This window comes from Pongo abelii, chromosome 5 (genome assembly GCF_028885655.2).
Source record: "Pongo abelii isolate AG06213 chromosome 5, NHGRI_mPonAbe1-v2.0_pri, whole genome shotgun sequence".
Lineage (NCBI taxonomy): Eukaryota > Metazoa > Chordata > Mammalia > Primates > Hominidae > Pongo > Pongo abelii.
Window position 1 is genome coordinate 128,744,546 of NC_071990.2, and position 22,259 is coordinate 128,766,804.

The 22,259-nt window shown below is 35.0% G+C and overlaps 1 protein-coding gene across 3 annotated transcripts in view; it reads right to left on the reverse strand.

Moving 5' to 3' along the window:
- ECHDC1 (ethylmalonyl-CoA decarboxylase 1) overlaps positions 1–22,259 on the reverse strand; it is a 58,876-nt gene that overhangs the window by 23,225 nt on the left and 13,392 nt on the right. For 2 of the 3 annotated variants that reach the window (NM_001133414.1, XM_009242221.4), the window contains 4 exon segments: positions 2,824–2,904; positions 4,460–4,512; positions 15,655–15,797; positions 19,451–19,672. In NM_001133414.1, the coding sequence (NP_001126886.1) occupies positions 2,824–2,904; positions 4,460–4,512; positions 15,655–15,797; positions 19,451–19,670 (497 nt within the window). In that variant the 5' untranslated portion in view covers positions 19,671–19,672. 3 annotated transcript variants of the gene reach the window in all.

The following is a 22,259-nucleotide window of genomic DNA, read 5'->3' on the forward strand; positions in this document are numbered from 1 at the left end:
AGTGCAAATGAGAAGTTGAAAACATTTTAAAAATTCAAATTTCTGCTCTTCCAAAGATACTACTAATAAAAAAACAACTCACAGGCTGGGAGAAAGTATTCTTTCTCCTAAGGCTGTGAATAATAGTATTTAGTATTTAGTATTACAGTAGAGATAGACATAGACACATGAGCATACTTCACCTCTGCTACTATAATTATTGCTATCCCAAGGAATTTTATACAGAATATATAAAAAACTCCCACAGTTCAATAATAATAAGACAAATCAATTTCTTTAAAGAGTCAAAGGATTTGAAACAACAAAGAAGAAGATATATCTAATGGCCAATAAACACAAGATCCTCAACACCAGTCACTGTGGAAATTCAAATCTGAAATCACAATGAGCTCTCACAATGGTTCCCACCCATCAAATGGCTAAATCTAAACAGCTTGACAGTACCACATGTTGGTATTCATGTAGTGCAGCTGGAACTTTCTTCCATTGCTCATGAGAATAAAAATTATACAACCCACCTAGAAAATTTAAGAAACCAATATATTTGCTGCTTAAGTTAAATATACACTTACCATATCACCCCAGCAATTCCACTCTTAGATTTTCACCCAAAAGATATGACAACATATGCCTACACAAATACTTATACATGAATGTTCACAACAGTTTTATTTATAATAGGCCAAAACCAGAAATAGCTCACGTGCCCATTAATGTATGACACTTACTGTGCTAAATAGGCATAGAAAGCAATACTACTAAGCAATAAGATGAACAAACCACTGAAAAATGCAAAAACACAGATAAATCTCAGAAACAAACTTGAATATCCACGCAATAAAATACTTTTCAACATTAAAAAGGAACAAAGTATTGACACATGGTACAACATGGATGACTCTCAGAATAATTACACTGAATTAAAGGCAGACATTAAAAACTACATACTCTATATATTTATGTAAAACTGTATTTATATAAAATTCTTTTTTAAAAATATACTTTAAAGTGAGAAAGTGATCAGTGTTTACCTTGAAATAGAGGTGGGAACTGACTGGGAAGAGGCATATGAAAACATATAGATAGGGGTGATAAAAATGTTCTCAGTCTTGATTGTGGAGGTGGCTACATGGGTGTATATATTCATCAAAATCCATTTACAGCATACAATTAAAATGGATTCATTTTATTGTATATAATTTGTAGCTCAACAAATTTAATTTTTCATTTTTTTTGAGACAGAGTCTCACTCTGTTGCCTAGGCTGGAGTGCAATGGTGTGATCTTGGCTCACTGTAACCTCCACCTCCCAGGTTCAAGAAATCCTTCCACCTTAGCCTCCCAAATTGTAGGACTACAGGCATGTGCCACCACACCTGGCTAATTTTTGTATTTTTAGTAGAGATAGAGTTTCACCATGTTGGCCAGGCTGGTCTCGAACTCCTGACCTCAGGTGATCCACCTGTTTCAGCCTCCCAAAATGCTGGGATAACAGGCATGAGACACCACGCCAGGCCTAAAAGTTTTTAAATGTACAACATGATGTTTTGAAATATGTAGAGCACTACATGCCAGCGCAGAATGACTTTCTCTTCAGTGTCTGAAACTGAGACAAAAAGTTTACTAGAAGTCTTCTCTTAATGTATACTCCAATATTTTTCTTAGCTAGGGTCAAGCATATAATGAATTTTTAAAAAAATGGCAAGGCCAGGGTTAGCCCAAAGACTGAAAAACATCCCAAATGAAAAGACAATGAGTTTCAAAGTATGCCAGAATGTTATCATATTGGCATTGGTAAGAGACAGTTGTATAAGGTAATCTTAAAACTCTAAGCCACAATATTATGTGAATATTGATGTAAACTTTAGGTTAAACATTATGCTAAAACCTATATTTTCACTATCTTATTTAAATCTATTTATAAATATTTAAGGCAGATACTTCCATTTTATAGATAAAGAAACTGAGATGAAGAGAGGTAAAATACTTGCTCAAAGTCAAATAGATAAAAGTGTCAAACTGGGATTCAGCCTAGGTCTACTAGACGTCAGTGCTCAGGCTCTTTACTGTTTTGTCATTTTACCTCTAATTGTGCTATATTTACCACCTTTTGCATTATAAAGAGGCTCCAGTATGTGAACCTGTACAGATAACTTACAGAGCATTGTATTCGTCTCCTTATAGCTAGCTGTGTTAGTAGGCCTTGGGAATGGTACTGAGAAAGCAGTTTAAACCATGTCTAAAGCATTAGATTTGACAAAATGTCATTTCTATATAATATAGCTATCAAATACTGAGAATAATTGTTGGGACTGAAGAGCTATTGGTCCCAAAGAACTTTCTCTATCTTTATTCCCTAATCTTCCTGAAAGTCCCACAAAGTTGCTATAAATCACAGCAAAAAGAAGACAAAGGGATCTCAGAAAATCTCTTTTTAAGGTGAGAAGACAGCTATAGCAGTCTCTCTTTCTGCATTCTATTTTTCTTTTTTAATGTTGCTTACCTTTGTTTGTATAATTCTTTTGGATTTTAAAGTTTCATATATTTCCTTAGCTTTCCTTCCAGGACTTTTGCTAATATGGATTTGCTCTATTCAAAATCTCAAAACCATGTGTTTTGTTAATTTTTTGAAAATGCATAGTAATGAAGTGATCATGAAATTTTATTAGATTAAAATTATCTACTTTAATGACTGACAAAAAGAAAACATTCAGAAAAGAAAATAGGTTTATCCTATTTAAGAATATATAAAATATTAAGGCAAAAACGAATTTGAGCAAGTTAATTATATTTGTGCAAGAAATTAATGAAATTTTCATCCTACCTGAAATCACATGCTGTAGTAAATTCTGCTCCTCCACCCAATGCCCAACCTTGAACCAGTGCAACACTTATTAAAGGAAGTCTGTATATTGAAGAAAAAACTGATGTTACTATTTTTAATTTCGATATTCATTTACAAATGTTATTTTTTAAAAAATCTTAAAATGCAGTGGAAACAAAATTATTGCACTGTCTTCATAAAAACAAACACACATCAAAGGATAGCAGAAGCTTGAACCTTTACATCATGAGAAGAAAACAGTGTAATACTAAACATACAATAGTTCACAATAAATGCCACATAAGTTCATCAAAATACCTCCCTGAATCATTATATATTTTTAAGCTATAGTCATATTGTAACTTACTCCCAAATAAATGGATGCTTTTGTCTAATTTACAGCTCCTGGAACTTCTCAGCAGCTGGCTCTTCAGAATAATTCCATGTGATATTATCTTTGTCCATTTTTATTGGTATCAGGTTAAAAGCTGGAAAATCAAGGCTATATCCAAAGGTTGGAAATGTGTTACAGAAGATAGAGCTCCAAAACTGTGTTATGAAGGTTCCTTCAAAAATCTACTCATTGATGCCTGAAATAATCCACAGACCAATCCTATATAAAGGCATGATTTTGCAGTAAAAATAAATCTTTTACCTTTCCTGTTTGCAAAGACCCACTTTGCAGGGGTGTGTGAATACAAGGCAAATCTAAAATGGTTTGCAAGTATGGAATTTTTGTAGGTTCTAACCTACAATGCAAAGGCGCAGGTCTAAAGTAATTGAAAATTTCCTAATATACACTGCTCCCATGTAGAAAGGATTATTTAAAAAAAAAATAACTTCAGATTTATCTAAGAAAAAGTCAAATGCAATAGGAAAAGGAGGTGAACAGGGGTTAAACAATGAAGATACTATTTTAGAATAGTAATGTTATGATTCTATTACTCTCTCTAGACTCTCAGATACAATGAGTACCAAAAATACCGTAGTGTCCGCTTAATAACCTTGCTTAAATAAGAATTTCCTTACTTTTCGTAATTTTAAATTTGTCTACATTTGGAATGTGAAAGCAGAAAGCTAATCAGCCAAAACATGTCACAGTTTGTAACCTCAAACATACATTGACAGGCCAAGAAGAATTTTTCCTCTTTGCTTCTTTATCTAGGTGCAAAGTCAATTCATATTCCTCAGAAAGCTGTAAAAACTTTCCAATCCATGGTTCTTTTTCTCATCTCCTCTGGATACAGACCACTTCACTACACATTCTACTAATCTGGAATATTAGGTAACCTTTATGTGTCATGTCTTGATCAGTGTCTTTATTATTCTGCTCTAATACCAGTATTTAACTTTCCCAGTATCTATTCCTAAATACAGCTAGTTATATAAACTCTTTAGGGGTTATGTCTTAAATTCTTTTTATCTTTCATTTCTCTTATTTTTAAAATACATATGTATATACTTCATTAACATGTAATTAAATGATTATCCTCTATGGCACAAAAAAATAGTGCATCATTAGAATAGATGTAATTTGAAAATTAGCTATTATTTCTTAACTAGTACAAATAATGGAATAGTAAAAAGCTATTTTTGGTCTTTTAGAAATCATATTTTAAAAAGAAGGATGCATTACCTCATAAATCTTGTTAAGGTGTTTTGCATGAACATGCATACGGCCATTCCATCCTTTAAATAAAAATAAGCAGAAACACAAAGGTATAATGCAAATATATTACATTAGATTTTTTTAATTAAGTTTTTAGAAAGTAATGAAGCCAAAAATATGTCTTTTTTAAACAATGATGTTTCCATTTAAAACTCTCTGATGTTGTCTGAAATGCAAATAATGCTGTATTTGACTCTGTTGATATCCTAGGGCTCCTTGAGCTCAGCTTTGCATGAGGTATTAGCAAAGATGTAGGGATAAGAGACAGATCACATACCCTAGATCACTATGGAGTTCTACTCACGGTAATGACAGGGGAAAGGCTTAAGATATACCCATCTGGTATCCTTAAGATGGTAAACATATAAAAGAAAAAGGGAAAGAAGGGAAAAGTTATGTTAAGCTTTGATTTTTAAAAAATTTCTAAGGCTTTATCTTGGTATTGCCACAACTTATAATTTTCATAAACAAATTTCCTAAGAGTAGTCCAAACTTATTGCCTTGTCTTTTTTTTAGCTCACATACTTTCTTCAATCCAGTGTAATCTGGCCCTCTGCTTTATCCCAAAATCTCTCCTCAAAAGCTTTTAATAATCTCCTACTTGTCAAATTAAATGACTTTTCCATATTCATCTTTTCCCTCTCCATAACACGTAGTACCTTTCTTTAATCAGTTTCTTCATTCTCATATTCGCTCTCACTTTCTAGCAACATTTTACACTCCGGGTTCTCTTATTTCTTTGTTTGTTCTTTTCCAGTCTTCTTCCTTGGCTCTTCTTATCCAGCTAATCCCCTAAATCCATGCAGTTTCAAAAATCCAATTCATTATTTTCTCTCTTCTTTATTTATAATTTCTTTTTTTGGAAGTCTCATCTACTTCCCTATAAAGTGCTAAAATCTACTAGACATTTTCACATTCTGATAGCACCTCAAACTCAGCACGGCAAAACCAACTGAAAGTAAAAGAACTGAGTTTGAATCCTAGTGCTGCCACTTAATAACATGAAATTGAGCAAGTCATGACTATGTAATTCAGTTTCCTCATTCATAAGAAATGAGAAATTTAAAAAAAAATTGTACTATTTGACTTAAAGCATGTTTAGAAAGATGAAAATATACCTAGAAACTCTATAAAAGACTGCATAAGAGTTCTGTGTTAGTGGAAAAAGTTAGTGTAAGAGTTCTGAGCTAGCAGCCAATAAGGCTCAGATTTTTGGTACTATGTTTGACTTTCCCATTTCACAATTCTCCCACACTCATTTAGTTACCAAGTACTTCCCCTCGGATCTTTCTTAGAAATATTTCAAATATCAATACCTTCTTTTATATTTTTGCTGCTGCTGCATTAGTTCATACCTGTGTTACTCAAGCCTTGATTAGTACAGTAAGATGGCTTTGCTTTCTCCCACCCAAGGACTAATCAGACCCAACACTGATTAACTTCCGAGACTGGCAAGATGGGGTGCATTCAGGGTGGTATGGCCGGAGACAACAGCTTTGCTTCCTAGCTGATTTCTGTATTTAATTTCTTTTTCCTCTTAAATATAATCTTCCATCCTGCCACCTGATAAACCTTCCTGTAGGATGATGATGTCTTATAGAATAGAACCTAAATTTCTTGGCAAGACCACTTGATCCCAAACTATCTTATCAACTTTATTGATTACCATATCCCTCATCCAAGCATCCTAATTTCACCACACAAACTATTTGCCATCCCTCTAACACCTTACACTTATTGCGGCTCCTGTGTCTTTGCTTTTATCATCCCTACTAATTGTAATAGGCTGTCCTTCTCTCTACCTATTTCAAGGAATGCCCAGATCATATAATATTTTTCCATCAAGATTTTCTAAATCTCACAATAACAATTTTCTCTTTTGTGTTTCCACAGTATTTTTATTTTTATGCCTTAATTATAGTACTTATAAATTGCGTTGTATGAATATGTGTTTAGATGCATTATCAGACACATCATCTCTAGAAGATGGGGACTAGAGAACATAAGAAGTTCTCAATAATTTTGCCAAAGATACAGAAATACAACTATCAAAGCACAAGTATTATACAAAGTGCTTCAACAAACTGAGAAGAGTGTCAAAGAAGAAATTATTCATTTCAGTTGGGATGGGGGTAGTTAGACAGGCTTTAGAGAGGAGAAGGGAAGGTGGCATTTGCTAGGTCTAGACAGTAAGTCCTTTGATGGTGATAGTATGCCTTCTCCCTCCTCAGACGCTAGTAAAATGTTTTGCACATAGTGTTTGTTGAACTTAAAAAAATTAGATGAATTGGAGAACTATGTTGATTTATAAAACAAATGCAGTCAAGAAAAAGTAAAAGCCAATGTGGAAGAAATTTCCTAATCCAGAGCTGTTATCAGGAAGATCAGTGTATCTCACAAAGTGATGAGAAAATTAACACAGGCACAAGGAGCTAAAAAGCTTTCAAAGTAAACTGGTTTATTCTCTGCTAAAAACCTTTTCAATAAAACCTGTTCTATTACCTATATCAAGTAATTTTAATATGCATATTTGCTCTTGCTACATTTAGATTACTTAAAATTCCAATGAAGTATCTAGAATTGGTAGAAATAAAGGTGAAGCAAATTATTAGCCTGTGTACTATTATAATTTTCATTGAAAAGACAAAAGGCACACTAAAAATGTCTATTAGAAGCAGTATGAAGTAAATGGTTAGGAGCAGTTTCTAAAGCCAATCTGCCTACGTTTGAATCTGGGCTCTAGCACTTTCTAATTAGTCTGACTTTGCCCAAGCTGCTTAACCTCTGTCCTACAGTCTCTTATCTGCAAATTACGCTAATAGTAGTACCTATTTTATTAAGGGAGCTAGTAATGATTAATTTATGGCACAAAATGAGATTAGAACAGTGTCTGACATATAGTAAGAGAATAAAAGTTATCTATCATTATTATTGATATTACTAACGATACTGGCAATAGATAATGAGTATGTTTTGGTTTTAAGTGTATCATAAAACACAAGTTTAAGTAGTACTGGCCAACATGCCCTAGAGACGAGAAAGATTTCATTAAATTTGTCCCCCAAAGTTATTAAGCCCACAATGGTTAAATGCTCTGTCCTCTCACTGGGTTGAAAAAAGCAAATAAGCCAGTAAGAGGTATCTGTGACAGAGTAAGCTGTGGGTGAGGAACCAGTAAAAAGCTAGACCTGCTCTAATGTATAAAAGTTGGAAGCTGAGAAGTACTAAAACAAGGTTTTCAAAGTTGCTGCGGACAGTGATATTTTCATGCTATCTGGATGATACTTGAGATCCGACCCTACTCCTCTAGCTCCTTCTCGTAAAACAAGGATAAAAAGAACAATGCTCAACCAAAATGCCAAAAGGAATGATTAACATCATATGTACTCTAAGCCATGTTTAGAGTGGAAAAATGCCCAGCCCGTAGAAGTATCTTATTTAGAAACAAAAATAAGCCTCTTTAAGTGCTTGTTGTATGGATTTATTAATTTCCTCAAAATACATGGAAGGGCTTAGAGAAAATTAAAATAGGTTTTTTTTTTTGCTAGAGTATTGCTCTGTCACCCAGGTTGAAGTGCAGTGGCGTGATCTTGGCTCACTGCACCCTCCGCCTCCTGGGTTCAAGTGATTCTCCTGCCTCAGCCTTCTGAGTAGCTGGGATTACTGGCACCTGCCACCATGGCCAAGTAATTTTTGTATTTTTAGTAGAAACGGGTTTCACCATGTTGGCCAGGCTGGTCTTGAACTCCTGACCTCAGGTGATCTGCCCACCTTGGCCTCCCAAAGTGCTGGCATTACAGATGTGAGCTACCGTGCTTGGCCACTTGTCTGTAAATTAATTAGGGTATGGTACAATAGCAGTAGCAAACACAAGGAAGTTAGACAAGAACTTTGGGGTCACTGTAGAAATATAAGCAACAGAGATCTAAGGAACAATAGATTGGGAGAAAAGTAACAAGGAAAGTTAAGGGACAAAGGAGGATATAATCTTCAAGGTAGATTAAGAACAGAAAGGTTTCTAAATGCCAGACTTTTCCTTGAGGCATTATACCCATCCATTGCAGACTAAGCAGGTTTTTATTTCTCCATATTCTGAAGCTTATAACTGCACTTTGATTACTTATTCCCTCTGAAAAGAAACTTATAGCGTACAGGACATCTGTGGCATCAAATCCAAGTCTTAATATTTAAATATTTTTTTTCTATTTTATTCCTTTGTCTTTCCCATACATAACTTTTCAGCAGGGTTAATCTTTGTGTTATCCTAGTGGATTCCTGGCCTCTACCATTTGAACCAAGAATTAACTGCCTAATAGGGACAGTTGGAGCTCTTTTCCTGCACAATAACCAAAGCATACCAAGACGCGATCAACTTCTTATGGGATCAGTTACACTTAAAAGAAAAAAAAGTGGAATAATAGATAACAAATATAATAAAATATTGATAGGGTTGATGCTCTTATGGGTACATGAGGGTTTCACTATATTAGTCTCTGCTTTTACCTGTATTTTGTAATTTACATTAATAAAAAGCTTTTTAAAACTGAAAAAATACAGTAGTAAAAACATCAAAATAATAATATTTTTATGATAAAAAAGCCATTTAATCACTTCCAAGCATTTTATTACTATTAGAAGGGAATATAATCTACTTGCTAAAATTGTCATATATTTCAGTTATCTCATCATCCTCAGAAAGCAAATTCACCAAATAAGTAGATGCTAGTGATGCATCTGTAACAACAAAGAGTATTTGGATAAAGAAGAGCCTCACTGACAGACAAACTGTTTACAACTTAAAGCCATGATAAGTTTCAGAATGTTTCAGCCATGAGGGGTAGATGCATTTATATGTTGCAACTGTAACTCATATATAATACATGTATAAGCCTCAAAAGTCCTGAGGCCATTTTAAATTTCAGCTTTACACAGATTTATAGTTCCTTCTCAAGTATATAGGAATATAGTTTATAAGAAACATGGAAATATCAGGAACTTTACATAAACTATTTCTAGTTCTTGTTAATTTTAAAATGATAATGTGATAAACACACCCCATACTTTATATGTATTATTACAATTCTTAAAATTATCCATAAATATTCAAAGTGCTTACTTTTATGTTGTATGTATATTTCTTATACTATGACTTCAGAGATTTCATAAAAGGATAATAAAGAATTCATCTACCCTATAAAATGCTTTAAATAGCTGGACGTTGGGCCGGGTGCAGTGGCTCACGCCTGTAATCCTAGCACTTTGGGAGGCTGAGGCAGGTAGATCACCTGAGGTCAGGAGTTCAAGACCAGCCTAGCCAAAATGGTGACACCTCATCTCTACTAAAAATACAAAAATTAGCCAGGTGTGGTGGCGGGTGTCTGTAATCCCAGCTACTTGGGAGGCTGAGGCAGGAAAATTGCTGGAACCCAGGAGGTGGAGGTTGCTGTGAGCCAAGATCACACCACTGTACTCCAGCCTGGGCAACAGAACCAGACTCCATCTCAAAATAAACAAACAAAAAAGTAGCTAGGCCTGGTGGTTCATGCCTGGCACTTTGGGAAGCCGAGGAGGGCAGATCATTTGAAGTCAGGAGTTTGAGACCAGCCTGTCCAACATGGTGAAACCCTGTCTCTACTAAAAATACAAAAATTAGCTGGGCATGGTGGCCCACACCTGTAATCCCAGCTACTTAGGAGGCTGAGGCAGGAGAATCACTTCAACCCGGGAGGCGGAGGTTGCAGTGAGCCGAGATCGCTGCCACTGCACTCCAGCCTGGGTGACAGAGCAAGACTCTGTCTCAATAAAATAAAACAAGATCAATGTTTTAAATAAAATAAGATTCTGATCTGAGTTCTAGGCATACTCATTGTAAAGCAGATTCACAATTCCACATTTCCTTGATGAGACTGACAGACGTATACAGCAAGAAGTGACGAACACTTGCAGTAATACTACTCCTCAGCTGTTAACCAAGATTTACTTCAGGCATTGAAAAGAGCAGATTACTTGGAGAATGTAGGTACTAGAAAGAATAAACTTTGCTAAGTGATTTCTTATTTGAAGCTGGAATAAAAACTCTCTCCATGTCTTCCTGCATGACTTATGCCAGACCAATGATGTATATATACTATATATATATATACAATGATGTATATATAAAACAATAAGCATGTTTCCACTTTCATCTTTAAATATATAGAAAAAGAATCGTGGTCACATGATCTAAAGAGACAGAAACAACCTTCTAACTAGAAGAAAATAAGAAAGTAAAATAACCACTCATCTTTTTAGAGATGTTTTCCTAACCAGCTTATATCAAACCCACAACAGTCTATTATATCATTCTGTATTTAACAGTGTCTTTCATGAACTAAGATGAACAGTGATACAACCATTTGAGAGACGAAAAATACATATATATATAGGTTGAGCTATGAAAATATGAAATCTAAACACTCCAAAATCTAAAATCTGAAATCTAAATGCTCCAAAATCTAAAACTTTTTGAGTGCTGACATGATACTGTAAGTGGCAAATTCCACACCTGACCTCATGTACACAAACTTTGTTTCACGTACAAAATTACTGAAAATACTGTATAAAATTACCTCCAGGCTGTGTGTTTAAGGTGTATATGAAATATAAGTGAACTTTTTGTTTAGAGTTGGGTTCCATTCCCAGGATATCTCATTTTTTATATATATGTATATATATATGTGTATATATATATGTATATATATGTGTATATATATATGTATATATATGTGTATATATGTATATATATATGTGTGTATATATGTATATATATGTGTATATATGTATATATGTGTATATATGTATATATGTGTATATATGTATATATATGTGTATATATATGTGTATATATGTGTATATATGTGTATATATGTGTATATATGTGTATATATACACACACATATACACACACATGTATATATACATATACACACACGTATATATACACATATACACACATGTATATATATACATACACACATATATATATACACACACATATATGTATATATACATACACACATATATGTATATATACACACACATACATGTATATATACATATACACACATACATGTGTATATATACATATACACACATATATGTATATATACACATACACACATGTATATATACATATACACACATATATATACATATACACACATATATGTGTATATATACATATACACACATATATGTGTATATATACATATACACACATATATGTATATATACATATACTGTGTGTATATATATACATATACACACATATGTATATATACATATACTGTGTGTATATATATACATATATATATATGCAAATATTCCAAAATCTGAAAAAATGTAAAATCTGAATTACTTCTAGTTCCAAGCATTTTGGATAAGGGATACTCAACCCATATAATCAAATGACTTGCAGGTGACATAGCTAATTATTAGATCTTGGGAGGAAAAATCCGTTTTTTCAAATTTCCAGCTTAGTGCTATAACCGTTCAGATACATCACAAATTTAAGTCTAGTGGGGTGCTATAAATTATGCATCATCTCATTAATGATAATGTTTATTAATCTCAAGATCTTTGAAATAAAAATAGTATCTACCTTTTTCAGATACAGCACTAGTAGGCACTTTGTATATATTATCTTGAATCCTCACAATAGCTCAGCGAAATATCCACTATACTCCTCATTTGTAGATTAGGAAAATAAGATTTAGAAAGATTAAGTGACTTGCCCAATCACTTAGCCAGAAAGTATTGAAACCAGCTTTCAAATCCAAGTTTATCAAAGCCAGTGTTCTGATTAACCAAAAGATTCTTCCTCACATGTGCAAATAATAATTATATACTACATACAGTGGTATGAGACTTGTGGAATATCATGAAAACTTTACTTTTTTCCCTTTCTAATTTCATTTCCTTCCTTTCTTTTCTTTTTTTTTTTCCTAGAAGATGTGGTAGAGGGGGAAGGGGCACTGAATTCATGAAAACAAGTTCCTTGGAGGATTGATAAAGGAAGATAATAGTATTTCTACTCTATCAGGGTAATTCAAAAGCATATTTTTAAAGTTGTTACTACTTCTTGAACTTTACTATGTGCCAGAACTAGGTGCTTTATATACATAGCTCATGTAAAACTTATCATGAGATGCTAAAAAGCTTCCACTTAAAGGAATTCAAATTCTTGCTGATTTTAATCATGACCACCTTTGTTCATTGCTAATCTTCCTGTCCTTCATTTTCTTTAGCCCTTCACACTACTGCACCCTAATCTTTAAAAAGCAAAACAAATAAACAATAACAAAAGTACTGACTTCATATGACTGATAAAGGAAAAGTGATGATATTGAATTTCATCTATCATCTTAATATTACTAATTTATATTACCTATTTAAAATGTTACAGTAGCTCTCTCTAGTTTACAAAGCACTTTAGAATACATTAGCTAACTCAATCCTCAAAAACACCTGTGAGATAGATTTTATATATCCCATGGAGCTAAGGCTAAGAGGAAATTGAGCAACTTTCTCATTTAGTTGAGTGGCAGACCTGTGTCTAAACCCAAGACTTCTCACTCTGCATTAAGAGCTTTTCTTTATCCTATTATAGTCACAGGTAGGCTCGACTAACCCAGGAATGTGCTATATCAATGTACTTGAAAAACAGAAACACCTAACACCTAGATCTTAGTTTCTAACACCATCCTCTACCATTTTCCATAACCAGGACTCCTTGAAGAAATCAACGATTATATAATTGGAGCAGGGAAAATACAAGATTAACTTGGAGTATCTTGTAATACTAGAAAGTAAGGGAGTACTCAAAAAACAAAAGGATAGGGGAGTGTCAAAGGAAGACAGGACTTTGGGTCTTTGGTCTTTGGGCTTCCAATGGCCAAAGCCGGAACAATTTGAGCAACAAAATGAATAACGCATATAAAATAAATATCCATGAGTGCATATTGATATAAATAACTGAATAAATAAGTATGTGAATAAATAAGAAGACCCAAATCTCCCTTACATAAGAATAATGGACATATATGTCCCCCCTCCAGGAGATGGAATTTATTTTCCCTTCTCCCTTGAGTGTAGACTAAACTTAGTGACTTGCTTCCAAGGAGTGGAGTATGGAAAGTAAATTTAAAATAGAGTAACCAGGCAAACACTATCTTCGCCAGGTGACCAAGGTTAACATCATTAGTGATAAGTCACCTTAACAGCATATTCCCTTGATGTGATGTGATGAAAATAGAAGCTTACCTCTGGTCTTTCTCTCAGAATCCCATAACCCCAGTCTAATATGAGAAAAACACCAGACAAACTCCATTTGAAGGATATTCTACAGAATATCTAACCAGCACTCTTCAAAACTGCCAAGGTCATGAAAAACAAGGTAAGTCTGAGAAACTATCATAGATAAGAGGAATCTGAAACACGACAGCTAAAGGTACTGTGGTATCCCAGATTTGATCTTGAAGCAGAAAAGGGATACCAGTAGAAAAAGTACTGAAATATGAATGAAGTGTGGAGTTTCTTTTTTCTTTTTAACACTTTGTTGAATTATGACTAACAGGTAAAAAGCTGTACATATTTAATGTATACAACTTGATGAGTTTGTGGATAAGTATACACCCATTAAACCATCACCACCGTCAAGGCCCTGACATATATACTACCTCCCAAAGTTTCCTCCCACCCCTTTTATTATTATTATTATTATTATTAACTTTGTGTGTATGTGTAACAAGAACACTCAAGACCAATCCCTGCCCATCCCCACCACCAAGCCCCTGATAATCACCATTCCAGTCTTGGCTTCTCTGAGTTTCACTCTTTTTTTGAGACAGGGTCTCACTCTGTCACCCAGGCTGGAGTGCAGTGACACCAATATGGCTCAATGAAGCCTTAAGCTCCTGGACTCAAGCAACCTTCCCGCCTCAGCCTCCCAAGTAGCTGGGACTACAGGCATGTGCCAGCAAACCTGGCTAATTTTTTAAATTTTTTGGTAGAGACAAGGACTGGCTATGTTGTCCAGGCTAGTGTTGAACTCCTGGCCTCAAGCAATCCTCCCATCTCAGCCTACCAATGCACTCATATTATAGGTGTGACCCACCATGCTAGACAGAGTTTCACTATTTTAGATTCCATATATAAATGAAATCATACAGTAGGGTTTCATTAATAGTAAAGTACCAATGTTGGTTGATATGGTTTGACTCTGTGTCCCCCAACCAAATCTCATGTCAAATTGTAATTCCCAGTGTTGAAGGATGAAGGAGGGGCCTGGTGGGAGGTGACTGGATCATGGGGGTGGATTTCCCCCTTGCTGTTCTTGTGATAGCGAATGAGTTCTCATGAGACCTTGTTGTTTAAAAGTGTGTGGCACTTCTCCCCGCCCTCCAGCTCCACCATGGTAAGATGTGCTTGCTTCATCTTTGCCTTCCACCATAATTGTAAGTTTCCTGAGGCCTCCCAGCCATGCTTCCTGTATAGCGTGCAGAACTGTAAGTCAATGAAATGTCTTCATAAACTACCCAGTCTCAGGTAGATCTTTAGAGCAGTGTGAGAACAGACTATTACATTGGTTCATTAGTAGCAATAAATCTATGTACCATAGGAATATAAGATGTTAATAAAAAGGGAAACTGGATGCAGGGTGTACAGGAACTCTGTATTCCATCTGCAACTTTCCTGTAAATTTAAAATTATTCTAAAATTAAAAATATTTTTAAAAAAAGAAATCAATACACCTTAAAAATAAAGAGACAAAGTGGGGCATTTGAGGGGGCTGGAGTAACATTAACAGCAAGAGAGAGAGAGAATCCCACCCTCCAAAATATCTAACACAACTGAGAGTGTTCTGCTAAACTAGAAATAATAGTAATTTCAAAGCTTTTAACAAGAGCCGTTTGCAGATATACTACTAGTAAAACCTCAGAATCATTTGCTTGTTATATTATTCCTCCTATAATTCTACCAAATACAAAAAAAACCAAAAAATCCCTATAATCCTTTGAAAGTTATTAAAGTCATCATAATAAACATTAGTAAAATATAAATGTATCTGCCATACATGTCTAATAAACATGTAGAATCTAATGCATAATTCATATAACACTTGCCTCTGGAGTTCCCAGGGATTTCACAGCATTCAGATCAGATCCTGAAGAGAAAGTATTTTTTGCCCCACGGACAATGAGGCCTTTCCCCTCTGTCCAATTTTCCAATTCAATTACTTTTTCCAGAAGTTGTAGCATCATAACACCTGCCAGAGATGGGAGTGGGAAATCACAAACATATGAAGGTGACTGGAAAAACAGAAATAATTTATAAATCATAAGGTGTCAAGCATACTCTTAGGTCCTATATTTTATAAATATTTACTGAATGTCTATCAAATGCCTACTGCACTGGCACTATGGAGTATACAGAAGAGGTATATATGGCAGGCCCTGCATTGTAAGTGTAAATTTATTATGTGTCTATCTCTCCATTTATCTTAAGAAATCACACAAATATATGATTATGGAGAAGAATAAGAATATACTATGCTGTCCTAAGAATAAGAAAACGATATGGTAATAAGAAAAAATTATTTCTTAGGGTAAAGATAAGACATAGACCTGACTTCTCAGCAATACATGTCTCAGTCAATAAAGCTTTATGGGTATAACATGACTATGAGATCTTATGATATATTGGACATATGGTATACAGAACAAAGCACAATTCCTATACTACTGACATCAGAATCAGTATAATAGGATGTTAGTTGAGGAAATGAGTAATAAATACCATCCTGTTCCATGGTTAACAAACAGTCCTCTGAGGGGCTTGAGGCATTTGATGGAAGTTCTTCACAGGCCTACCAATCATTGATTCTATGATTTATAGATTGTTACCTTGATATTACTCCAAAATTCTATTGGAGCTTCTTTATAATAGACAAATTTAACACAGAAACAGCTGGGACTGGCATTTTAAGATCTAATCAATAACTTTTAGATATGCTTATCTTTGGTGATCTTCCAAAAGTTCATAAAGTTCATGGTTTTCAACATGACTAGTTTTATTTTCCTCTGCCTAGTCAATGCTTTAGAAGCCAATGTATAAAGATCATAACAGAGGGTTAAAACTGGCAAAAAATTTGTACCACAAGGTTCCAAAAGATGGCCCCATTAAATTATGTACACTTCTTTGGAATATAAATCCCACAATGTCAAGAACTATTATTTTCTTTGCCATTTTCTGAAGTAACCAGGAGTGAGGTGGCTCCACAGTAAATGTTACATTAATGATACTAACTCACAAATGACTAATGCAGCTATCCTTTCTTATGGCTAATTATGACCTACAGTCATGCATCAACAATGTATCACATATACCATGGTGGTTCCAAGATTAAAATAGAGCTAAAAAATTCCTATCACCTAGTAACCATCATAGCCATTGTAATGTAGTACAATGCATTAGTCACATGTTTGTATTACAGTTGCCTATAGTATTCAGGAAGTAACACACTGAATAGGTTTGTAGCCTAGGAGCAGCAAGCTGTATCATATAGTATAGGTGTGTAATAGGTTATACTCTCTAGGTGTAAGTACACCCTACAATGTTCACACAATGACAGTCACCTAACATATTTCTTAGAATACATCCCCATCACAAAGCAACAAATGACTGCACTTAAAACTGTAACCCTTTCCAAGGATGTCCTAGATGCTTTAGAAATATTCTTTTGCTTTCAAGTGATTCATAGTCTAGTAAGGGAAAGAAAAAACCCACATTTTTAGTATAAGAATAAAGCTGTATAGGTTAATATGGGCCTTTAATCACTCATAATATTTAAGGTTCTAAAAAACAGGCGGGGTGCAGTGGTTCATGCCTGTAATCTCAGCACTTTGGGAGGCCGAGGCGGGCAGATCACGAGGTCAGGAGATCGAGACCATCCTGGCTAACATGGTGAAACCCTGTCTCTACTAAAAATATAAAAAAACTAGCCGGGTGTGGTGGCAGGCGCCTGTAGTCCCAGCTAGTCTGGAGGCTGAGGCAGGAGAATGGCGTGAACCCGGGAGGCAGAGCTTGCAGTGAGCTGAGATCGTGCCACTGCACTCCAGCCTAGGCGACACAGTGAGACTCCATCTCAAAAAAAGTAAAATAAATAAAATTAAAAAAAGAAAAAAAAATGCTGGCCTTTGTTTTAAAACCTTTCCTATGGTGCTGATTTTTTTTTTAAACCTTTCCTATGATGCTGAAATGCTGGCCACAAGAATAAGAAAAATCTATACCAGTAGTTACTGTTAAACTAATCTTTTCAACTTTGCAAAGTAAACCTCAAAAGATGGAAGAGACCTTAAAGAGTATCTAACTGAATGATTTTTAAACAAGGGCCTTGAGTGCTCATTCATCCTCTCCCAATCCAACTCCACCAAATACCATTACCCAAATCAAAGCATTAGTTTTATATATTATGCATCAAAATAATATTTGTTTCTAATTGAATAAAAAATTATTTGTAACTTTTCAGAAATAAATCATCACTATTGATCCAATTTAACCTTCTAGAGAAATTTTACCTCTCAATTTCTATTTTTCCTGGACTAATATTAAATTGGTTTTTATTCCCTAAATCAACTGAACATACAGAACTACAAAGTCTAATAAGGTAGTCACTAGTCACCTGTATGTATTGAGCACTTGATATGTGGCTAGTCCAAATTGAGATGTGACGTAAGTATAAAATAAATACCAGATTTCAGAGACTTAGTATGAAAATAAAAAGAAAAATACCTCATAATTGTTTATATTAGTGACATATTAAAAAATATTTTGGATATACTGAGTTATAAGTGAATTGTTAAAATTAATTTTACTTTTTAATTTTTTTAAACTATGGCTACTAGAATATTTCAAATTGTGCATGTGGCTCACCTTTGTTTCTTACATTATGTTTTCATTGGTCAGCACTGGTATAGAGAAATCTCTCTGAATTCTGGTAAGTGGAGAGAAAAGTCATCTTGGGTTTAAAGACTCACCACTGGTAATTTACAAAGAGTTTACAGACTACTGAATTATGTCTATAGTACGACTGTATATAAAGTAGATACATGAAAATTTTGTGAGAGTTTCTGAGCCCCAAATTTCAAATGCTACTAAAGATTATAATCATGAAGTGCATAACTGAAAAGGAGAGATTACTAAAATCAACTTGAAAATAGGAGTGGTGAGTATTCAACAAGGCTACTCATTAGCTCTTGCATAACATAGCGGTAGTATAGTTCAAATTTGAGCTTCAGCAAAAATTACAAAGTACCACATGTCCTGCATCTTCAGTTCTCTTAAATATAAAATTCTTATATGCTAAGAGTGTTGACTAGAAAATAGAAGGCATTCACCAGTATCTAAGAGTTAGGGAAGATTCCACAGCTGGACAAGTGCCGTGTTTCTTCTGTAACCATGGAATTAAAAGGTTAAAAACTAACAATGATTTTATTTCAATTCACAGAAAAAAATTAAGCTAAATAATTCTTTTCATTAACAGGCTTTTCTCTTTAGTTTCAGGAACTCTTTGAAACCTCTTTCTCCTTGTTTCCTAGTAGCATTAGCTGAAAACAAATGAAGTTATTAAACAGTTAATGAATTTCAGTGGAAAATATAATCAAGATTAATTTAGGTTTCCTTTTTATCAATATCTGTATTAATGAGTTTTCTGAAAACATTAAAATATCCATAATTATTAAAAGTTACTTAAAATGTTTCTGGTTCATATTACAGAGTTGTTGTTTTTGTTATTTTTCTCACGTTCTACCAAGAGTACCAGGACTTTAAAACATTCTGTCACCAGAGCAAGGATAAAAAAACTTGTGATAACAGTTTAGATTTAGTGTCATTCTTTAGGAATAAAAAGATCCCTAATACCTGAGAAGGCATTCATTTTACTTGGATTGTTCAGGGTAAGAATGCCAATGCCATTGTCTTCCTTCTGAAGGTCAATGGATCCACCAGGAAACTGCTGAAGTGTTTTTTTCACTTCTTCCTCATAAAATCCATGGGACGTACTATAAAGTGACAATCCTGTTTGATGTAGCAATTTTGTCCTTCCAGACAGAGAGGATGTCTTCAAAAGACTTTTCGCCATTTCTGAAAAACAGAAATAAGTATGCGGTAGTATAAATGAATAGGCACTCACTTTTCTAATATTATGTGTTAACAGTATGTAGTAATGGACCCTTCTGTTGAATTGGGAATACTTCCCCATGTCTTTTTTTTTTTTTTTTTTTTGAGACAATTTCACCCTGTTGCCCAGGCTGGAGTACAGTGAAGCTATCTCAGCTCACTGCAACCTCTGCCTCCCAGGTTCAAACGATTCTCCTATCTCAGCCTCCCAATTATCTGAGACTATAGGCACCCATGACCACGCCTGGCTAATTTTTGTATTTTTAGTAGAGGCAGGGTTTCACCATGTTGGCCAGGCTGGTTTCGAACTCTTGACCTCAAATGATCCACCCACCTCGGCCTCCCAAAGTGCTGGGATTATAGGCTTGAGCCGATCCGCCTGGCCACTTCCCCATTTCTAAAAGCACTCTTTCAGGAAATGATCAGTATGGAATTCCTTTCATTTTTCCCTCCTTCTCAAACCAAATAATTCACAAAGCATATCATTTCAGTATATATCACTGAGAGACAATGGCATAATTACAGTATATTTACTGTGCTCCAATACAATAGGAAAGCTTAGAAAAAATGCTGCTCTGTATTTTGCACCATCTCCTGCCTCCAGGTAGTCTTTTGCATCACATGCTTCTTCATTCTCCAACTCTTAACTTTTTTAAAATCTAAGAATAAATATAGTCCAAGTGTCCCCTTGGAAACAGCCTCTATGCAGAAGTGCTACAAGAGCAATCCCACTCTCTAACAGAAGTTTTATCCTTAGCATTATTCTTACCTTCTGCAAAGCTTTCAGGCAAAAAGCTGGAAAGGGTCCTAAGAAAAATGGGGAGGGAAATAGGAATGTGTGTGTGGTTTTTCTGTTCCCCAAGGTTCTGTCACTTTTCTCCTCTTAATTTTTACCTCCTGAGTAATCTCATCTCTGCCCATAAGCTTTTCTTGCCCTATGTAAACATTCTTGTTGATGTAAGACTATATTCAAAAAAGGATATAAAATATAAGTTACAGTTCAATGAATTTTCACAAGGTGAATACATTCTAGTAAATGGCACCCAAATCAAGAAACAGAACATAACCTGAAGCTCACAAGATCCTCTGTGTCACCTTTCAGTCAAAACCCCTCAAGTAAAAGTAACTTCTTGACTTCTAATACACGAGATTACTTTTGAACTTTATATAAATACTATATATTGTGTGTCTGGTTTCAATTTTATTAACATCCATTAGTGTTATGTGTAATCAGAGTCTAAATAGTCCATTATTCTCATTGCTGTATTCTATTTGTGAACCCAAAATACCTGAGACAGGTCTCAACCAATTCAGAATATTTACTTTGCCAAGGTTAGGAACGCACTCAAGACACAGACTCAGGAGGTTCTGACCACATGTGCCCAAGGTGGTAGGGGTATGACTTTACTTTTACACATTTTGGGGAGACATGGAACATCAATCAATATGTGTAAGATGTACACTGGTCTGACTGAGGTAAGGCAGGACAACTCTAAACTTCTGTGGGGGAGGGTGGTGGGGAGGCAGGAGGCGGATGTAGGGGAGTTCTTCCAGGTCATAGGTAGATAATAGACAAAAGGTTGCATTCTTTTGAGTACCTCATCAGCCTTCTACTGAATACACAATTTAGTCTGGCTCAGTGAATCTGCATTTTTACATAAACAATAGGGCAGAGGAAGTAATCAGATGTGCATTTGACTGAAGTTAGCAGAGGGATGACTTGCTTTTTGGGGGCAGGGGAGGGGTGTTTGAGACAGTCTCTCCTTTGTTGCCCAGGCTGTAATGCAGTGGCACCATCTCCACTCACTGAAACCTCAGCCTCCCAGGTTGAAGTGATTCTCGTGCCTAAGCCTCCCGAGTAGCTGGGACTATAGGTATCTGCCAACATGCCAAGCTAATTTTTCTATTTTAAGTAGAGACACAGTTTCGCCATTTTGGACAGGCTGATCTCGAGTTCCTGGCCTCAAGTGATCCGCCCACCTTGGCTTCCCAAAGTGCTGGGATTACAGGTGTGAGCCACCACGCCCAGCCCAGAGGGATGGCTTTCTGTCCAGCACCTATGAACATAAGCTATCGGTTTAAATGTCAGAGTGAAATTCAACAGAAGTTAGTTTTAGGGTAAAGATCTTAAGAATCACAAGGAATTTCCTTGTGGACAAACTGTGAAGGAGGTATGTATCTCTTTTATCTTTTCAACCATCTTATTTAGGAATAATATAGGAGTTAGGTTTGCCTGATGTGCTTCCCAGCTTGACTTTTCCCTTGGCTTAGTGATTTTGGGGTCCTGAGATCTATTTTCCTTTCACATATTATAATAAATATACCACAATTTATCTATTCTAATCTTAATAGACATTTGGATTATTTCTAGCTTTTGGCATGACTATAGAGTAGTTATGAACATTTTAGCATGTGTCTTTTGATCAATACGTACCCATTTCTGATGGGTATGTATCTAGGAATGAAATTGTTGGGTTGGTGTGCTGCGGTCCAGTCTACACTGATGATTAAACATTTATTTTGCAAGTTGGTTCTTTAAACTATCGGTAGC